This window comes from Aptenodytes forsteri, unplaced genomic scaffold (assembly GCF_000699145.1).
Source record: "Aptenodytes forsteri isolate BGI_AS27 unplaced genomic scaffold, ASM69914v1 Scaffold320, whole genome shotgun sequence".
NCBI lineage: Eukaryota > Metazoa > Chordata > Aves > Sphenisciformes > Spheniscidae > Aptenodytes > Aptenodytes forsteri.
In genome coordinates, this window is record NW_008794890.1 from 213,144 (window position 1) to 220,627 (window position 7,484).

The 7,484-nt window shown below is 47.6% G+C and overlaps 1 protein-coding gene across 1 annotated transcript; it reads right to left on the reverse strand.

Moving 5' to 3' along the window:
- On the reverse strand, positions 1-6,766 carry LOC103895480 (lipase member M). The gene is made up of 9 exons (XM_009275066.2): positions 6,614-6,766; positions 5,884-6,049; positions 4,220-4,418; positions 3,852-3,961; positions 3,295-3,431; positions 2,709-2,852; positions 1,419-1,490; positions 605-670; positions 1-234 (listed from the first exon to the last, which is right to left on the reverse strand). Exons 1-9 carry the CDS (start codon positions 6,695-6,697, stop codon positions 1-3), a joined length of 1,212 nt encoding a protein of 403 aa, XP_009273341.1. The 5' UTR covers positions 6,698-6,766.
- Positions 6,767-7,484: the final 718 nt, after the last annotated feature.

Genomic DNA, 7,484 nt, shown 5'->3' on the forward strand with positions numbered 1-7,484 from the left:
CTAGGCGCTCTTCTCCATCAGTTCAAGAATTTCTTTGTACACTTGTTCATACGCTTGCATACCCCAAAGGAAATCAAAGTGGACAAATTCAGGAATGTACTTTTTGTATGCCACATTGGTTATACGAGGCAGTGTGATGTTTACGTCTTCAGGGGCTGAAATCCAGTCCCTGCCACCATACCATGCAGCAAGGGGGGTTTTCATATTTTCCAGCTCATAGAAGGGAGGTGTGGTCTGGAAGACAAATAGTGTGGCTTGAGGAAGGAAAGCCTGGGAGGTCACAGGCAAGTCAAAAATTCAAAGTATTCCTGATTGCTGCTTGGAATTTCTCCCCTATCCCGAGAGACAGTACAGAAACTATCACCAGAGGTCCTGATTATGCCTTGGGCTCCTGCACTTTTCACCAGAGGGTCAAACAGTCATCATTGAACAACATCACAGACCTCTTTTTTGTAAGAAAGGTACAAACCCGTTTGACCATATAAGGTAAATTCCATAAATCCCATAAAATTCAGTCTCAGCCACTGCAATGTTTTCATTGTAATTTTCTTTTTTCTTTTTTTTCTCTTTTTTAAACTGACAAATGAGAATGGATTTCTCTTACCTGGTTGTAATGAAGCATGTTGTCACTGCCGTAATCATAATATTTGAATTCCCCCGTTTGATAGAGCTGGAAAAGGAGGAGAGCTGTGTTTATTATCCATGCATTAGAGAGGACCATAAGAAAGATAAAAGAGGTGACTGGGGAACCGCACTGCTCCCTCCTGCCACCGAGGCTCGAGGATGCTATTTGTTACGTGTGATATTGTCTTTTAGGAGAGCTCAACCCCCAGGAAGATCTCAGCATGGCCTGCAAGATCGTCTGGCATTGCTCATGTCTTTCATCCCTCCTCTCTCAGGTGGTTGGCAAGCTGCAGAACATAGACATCTGGAGGCTGAGTCCCCAGAAACCCACAGTGCACCCAGCGTACAGTCAAGAGCTAGCCTCAAAGAAGACACAAATCAGACCTTTGGGCAAGTTTCCTTTGTCTGCCATGGTCAATGTCTACAACAGAAGGATATGAGTCTGTGCATGTTTTCAATGATTAGTTGTTGTATGATTAGTTGTCTCTACTGACCCTCAGCTCTTAGCCTTTACTCTAGCATCTCCTGTGCTGGTTTATTACCAGTTCTTGCTTCCATCTCTATCTCCTACTAGCTCCAAAGACTCTTGGTCACCTTTTGTTGAAAGTCATGGCCAAAAGAACTGCATCTGCACCAGTGTTTCATGTCAATTTTCCCCTTTCTCTCTAACATAGCTCTGCAGGGAGAGCAATGGACGATTATACTCAAGCATTGAAAAGAGGTCCTCGGCAGCTGAGAGAAGAGAACATGGGCCCTGATTGCATGTGATCTTATTCTGCAGCAGGAAATATTACCTGGCGCCAATGTAACATGTTTTTTAGGGATGTTGAATCAGGGTAGCGGGACAGGTAGACATCTATGCGGCTCTGCAAGAAAGTATTGGAGACATTTATTTTCTGCATGAAGGGAAATCCCATTAGAAATAAAACTGATCCTGTTCAGTAGCCACACAAGTCTTTCACTCACACAGGCTAGCTGGAGCTTGCATTTGTACAAACTACTTCGTCTTAGCTCTGTGAAGGCACAGTTCAGCCACATGCCATGTGAACACCCACCGCAGACAGCAACATGAAGGGTGCTGTAGGGCTCCCTTCAGTAAGCTGAGCAATTCCCATGGGATGCTGGGTCATGTTATGAGTCTATGTGCTTTTCAAACCAAAGTAAAACTCCATATCTTGTGCTCAGGATACTTTTGCAAAGAAAATGTGCAACTCATCACAGTATTTGATTGTAAATCAATCAAATTTGTAAACAACACTACATGTTGTTTCTAATGCATTTCCTCACTTGGAATATTAAGAAATTACACCAACACTTTCCTTGAGAAACAGTGGCCCAGCTCTGACTCCATCCATGATCAAGCTATTATTGCTTAGTACTCTATGTAGACCCCTCTCCAATTTTACTCACGAGTGGTTTGTGGCAGGATCTGGACCTTGAAATCTTGGCTGGCCCCAAGGAAATAGCCCTTCCCCGTGCAAATGGGGCATTCCTGGGACCACCCAGCTTGCCTGGACACGTCCCCAAGCAACCTACTGTAGCTGTAGTGTTGGCCCTGGTGGGAGCGAGGTTGGGCCAGAAATCCCCACCCTGGTGTCTCCAGCTTGAATTTTTCTATGACTGTGTTCAGTGCAGTGGCGCACAGGGAAAGGCTCTGATTTGGGGATAAATATGTTCTAAGGGATGGTAGACTGAAGAGTCTGAGGGCCCACCTCTCCTAGCAGTGGATTGAAGGGGAGTTTGTTCCATAAGAGCCCCTTTTGTTATGAAAACACATGTGAAATTACAAATCACTTAGTAAAAGAGAAACCCTGGAAGTCCCTGGAGCACTGAATGAATTTCTGCGCTCTCCCCTTCGGCATCATCCCCACTGGGGAGACAACGTGCTCGGTGGACGTGTGACCTTGTGTGCACTCTGGGCTTCCCTCTGGTGCCAATGCAAGAGCATCACAATGGCCAACGCAATGGCCAGATTATTCGATGAATCGAAGATGTGAAAAGCCAGGTGAAGGCAGCTGGTTGACAACTCAGGCTCAAACAATGAGAAACTGGATAACTTAAAAGGTAAGCTGGAGTGTACATACCACATTTAAGCTGTTGGTAAACCCACCAGGCAAGTAAAGGACCAAGGAGCAAAAGCTTTTAAAGATGGGGTAGCTGCACAGACTGGAAATCACTTGCTGCAAGATCTCGCCCTTATCGAAGACCACTGTGCGTCCTAAAATGAACTGTGAAAGTCAAAGGCATTGATCAGTGTGGTTCACATTCCTCTCTTGCCTCCAGACACTCCCCACGTCTCTGCTCACCCCTGAAAGTTGCTGTCTTCCTTGCCACAGCTTTGCTGTGCTTCGTAATTTTGGCTTTTCAGAAATGGCCATGGCCCTGGAAGAGCCCTGATCTTCCTAGAAGAGGTTTCTTCTAGGAGGATGGACTCAAAAACAATATCTAGAAATAGCTCTTCTCTGATTAGGGTTGGACAGGAGGATGCTTTACACTGTTTAATGCCCCGCCGGCTCAAGAGTGTAGGCACAAATGTACCTGCTCAATGCAAAGGGCACACAGAGGGCAGGGAAATGGAAGTGATGTACAAGCACTGCATGTCTCAGGTGATGAGACCCTCCCATTCCCTCCTCCCCCTTCACACCAGACAAGCGTGTAGCGAGGACATACCTTAACCAGCCCCTCGGGAAGGTCAAACAGCCTTACCAAGGGTGACTTCATATTTGAGTTTGTGGTGATAGGAGCCAAGGCAAAAAACATCTTGATTTTGCGATCCAGCTCGGGAATGGATGAAAACGCAATGAAACCTGCGGGAGGGAGAAGGAAGCAGACCCTGCCCTCTTATTTCTGAAGGAGTTGTTGACTCCCAGGTGTGTGTGCCCATTGGAAGAACCCTTGGAGGTGGCTCTAGCAAATTGGTGACTTGACTTTGCTGCTGATGCATTTCAGCTCCCAGCTTGACTGTTCAGCCCAGCTGCAGCTCCTGCAAGCCCTTCCTGGGGCTCTGACAGCAGTGGGATGCACCAAAAGCCATCGCTGCAACTATTTTTGGACTGTCACTGCTCAAAATTGTTCTGTTAAAGCAGGGATTTTTACCTGCTCTTTTCCCTTCATTGTTTGGACATGCCCAGATGTTACCCTCTCCATCCAGACTCTCAGAAGAACACTCCCAAAATGGGGGTGTGCAGCTAATGTAACTGACAGTGGTCTGATCCCCTCCTAAGTACCTGTGGTGGTGCCTTGAGAGTAAGCCACGTAGTATAACTGCTCCTGTCCAGTTTTCTGCAGAATATAGTTGATCGTTGCTGGAAGGTCATACATGGCCATCTCATGAAAGCTGAAACAGAGACAGGCACATGAAAAAATTGCTGTTGCTGACCTTGAGAATGACAGGCAGGACACGGCAAGTAGTGGCATGACTATTTGGGGAGTGGGCGAGGGCTCTGGCAGGTATAGGCACCCCTATGGCATCTTGGTGGTGTCAGTTTATGCCCACTGGCAGATGGTGCGACTGTCAGCGGCACTGCTCCTCCAGCTTACGGACACTGCTGAGGGTACCAAGTAGCTGCCCACCCTTCAGTTTCACAGAAAATACCTGTAAGCTGAGTATTCCTGGTGGTGAAACTCAAACTCTTTGTGCTTTCGCGACCAGCTGTTCCCCCGGCTGTTTCCGATCCAGACATCGTAGCCGGCATCAGCGAGGATGAAGCCCAGACTGCTGTTGGGCAAGTTGGTAACCCAGTTGCTTCCCTCCAACACCAGGCCATGCTGCAGGAGGACCGCGGGCTTTGGAGCTGAAGGAAGAAGAGGAGGATCATTTTCTCTGACCACTGGCAAAATTGATCGTTCAGATCCAGGTATCGCTTTTGGCAGCAGCCCAGGGAGATGGTCGCCTATGTCCTCAGCCTTCAGCAGCCCCCTGGGGAAGTGACTCCAGTGCAGGGAGATGGTCGCCTATGTCCTCAGCCTCTTTGAAGAGCTGTTTTTCAAGTAGGCTTTTTGGTCATCCCAGGGCAGAGAAAATAGATATAGCGAAGCTGAAAAACAAGGTTGGACTCCACACTGAATGGAGCTCAGTAAATCATGCTCCCAGGAAGAAAGAAACCAAGCCCCATGTCTGTCTGGACTCTGACTGTGCCCTTTGCATGGAGACCATCATCCTCACGGTCCCTTTTTTGTTTGGCTCAGGTACTCTGGGTCTGACCAGGAGACACTGAAAACCCAGCAGAGTCTAAGTATCTCCCACAGCACAGCAACACCATGCTGCCCCATTGCAAGAGACACGGGTACTGGAGGGGTCAAGAGCATCTTCTGCCCACGCTCCTGCCCACTTTAAGCCATATGGGCAAGTCTCAGCTCCCCAGAACAAACTTAAGATCTTTTTTACAAAGGACCAGGAAGCCTGAAGTGCTGTAGGAAGAGAGTGGAAAAGAGATTATGGAAAGGTTTACTTTGGAAAGGACCTCTGGAGGTCTCTGCTCCAATCCCCTGCTCAAAGCAGGTCCAACTTCAAAGTCACAACATGGTCATCGCAAGGTTATCTGAATTCATATGGTAGGACAACCACAGGTTGCAGCATGAAAAAGTTGAAATAAAAATGACTTACTTTTTTTTTTTCTTTGTCTCCTCTTTTTTCTGTTGGTTTTTAGACACTCAATGTAAGACTCACATTTCCACCCTGGACAGCTGAGGACAAAGTGTTCTGAATGGAAATCTGGCTTTTTACACTTATTTGCCATGTTCATACGCCAGTCCTCCTGCTTTCCAGGAGAGGGACACCCTGCCAGGAATGGGGCATCATCCCCTCCACTTTGAAACAGCGGTTCAAGTGAAGAACAGAAAGGAGCCGAAATGGTGAGATGGCATTGGGTTGGACACATGGGGGTTTTTTTTGCTGACAAATGGCATTTTGCTGCTCCACTGGCTGGCTTTGAGCGGGGGTAAAACCTGGGGCAAGATTTCTCTGTCCCATTCATTCTCCTTATCTTTTCCTTCCTCTTTGGAGCAGATCCTCCCCATGTCAAGGTACGTCCTCGCCACATGCTCATCTGGTGTGAAGGGGAAGGAGGGAATGGGAAGGTCTCAAGAAGGTCGGCGTGGTGGGCACCTGCATTTCTTCTGGTTCTGAGGCTAATCCTACAGGGAAAGTTGTCTCCTTGAGGACCCAGCCCATGATGAGGCAGCCCTGACCATGGCCTACTCCAGCCCAGCAAAGCTCTCAGGGTCCCTGGACCAGGCAGACCTTCTCGTGGCACTTACGGGGGCAGAACATGCTGGAGCCCTGTGCCTCTGCTTCGTGGGAGGCGCTCATGCTTCCTGTGTTGTCTCTGCCGTGAGGAATCCTCTGCATGGTGAGGTAATAGCCATCGTCTGTCACCACTTCATGCTCCTCGTAGGGGTACCCATGGTAGCGGACAATTTCACCCTGTGGGAAGGGAAGGACAGCGTGGGATGGGTCCCCAGGGAGGTGGGGGTCTCCATCCTGGAGGGTGTTAGGGCTTGGCTGGGCGAAGCCAACAGTGGCCGCCTTGAGCTGGTGGTGATGACTCCTGCTGTCAGCAGGAGGGCGGAGTAGGGACCTCCCAATATCCCTTCCACCAACGCTGCAGTGATGTCATTACTTCAGCTAAAATTTTTGGCAGGTGTGAGTTTTCCTCACTCCCTGAGCAGGTCTGGTAAAGAAAGACCCGTTGTCGCTTTTCATGTTGCAATCAATGTTTGTGAAGAGCAGGGCAGCAATGACAGTGAAGCTCCAAGCCTGAGACAGCTGCGTTGACCAAACCTGTTGACTTGGACCGAACTCCCCCATAAACGTCTGCCATAAATCTCCATGTAGGTAAGCACAGGGAGACAAAAGCTCTAATAAAACCCTGGTACAAAGCCCTGGTGAAGATACACACACAGAGACCATGGCTCCTGCCCAGACTATGGCAGCATAGGTAGCTTGCATGCCCAAGCAGGAAAAGAAGGGAGAGAAGTCAGGACTTACAACATCCATGGACACCTCAGGGCTTGCATCTGACTTTTCATTGATGCACGTTATATAAGCAATGGTTATGAACAGCCACATCATGGTGCTCTGCAAAACATTGTCAACACGATGAGTGTGAGAGACATTGACAGTACTGACACAGAAGCCAGGGACTGCACGCACTTCACTTGGCATGCACTACACTTCTGTTAGTATATCAATCTGACCACTCAACAGGTGAAATAATTTTAAATTTGAAATCCTCTAATTGGTTCTAAAAATGGCTCATTTTGCTTATCTTGAACAATGCCAGAGTCCAAACTCCATCACATTTTAATCACACATTCTCCATCAGATCCTTGTATTCAGAAAAATGCATGTGTATGTCTACAGCTATATGTGCCTTAGGCAAATCTGATTTTCGAGGGGGTGATTATAGACTATTCATTTAAAATGATGGCTCGGATAGTCAGAAGAATAGATTATTTGGTTAAACTGATAGCTGAACTAATCCAGAGTAAACCACCCAATTTTAACTTGCAGGACCACGGAGGTTTTGTTCTTAATATGAAATCAAATAATGCGATTTGGTTGGGCTCTCCTTATGGCTGAAAGAGACCCCGGGACACACTTGAGTTGTTTTTGCAAACCTGAGTGAAATACTGTCCCAGGAGACCTGCTGTTTTTCCTGGGAAGGGTTTTGAAGTATCTGTTTTGGCATGTTCCTACCACAAACCATCTTACTATCATTTTATTTGTTGGAGACAACAAATTTGCAACAGAAATACTGCCTCAGCTCTTGTGTGACATGCTTAAATAGTTAAATTGTGTGGAGCCCACAGCAAGGAGCCCTGCCAAATCCCCGCTGAATGCATGTGCCTGTGCTGGG

What these genes read in the sequence shown, in the direction of transcription:
- LOC103895480 (XM_009275066.2), bottom strand. Translation starts at nt 6,697, where the DNA reads ATGATGTGGCTGTTCATAACCATTGCTTATATAACGTGCATCAATGAA. An exon ending in TTACCAACAGCTTAAATGTG is followed by an intron (nt 1,491 to 2,708) that starts GTATGTACACTC and finishes ACTTTCTTGCAG; the next exon opens with AGCCGCATAGATGTCTACCT. An exon ending in ACATGCTTCATTACAACCAG is followed by an intron (nt 235 to 604) that starts GTAAGAGAAATC and finishes TTTGTCTTCCAG; the next exon opens with ACCACACCTCCCTTCTATGA.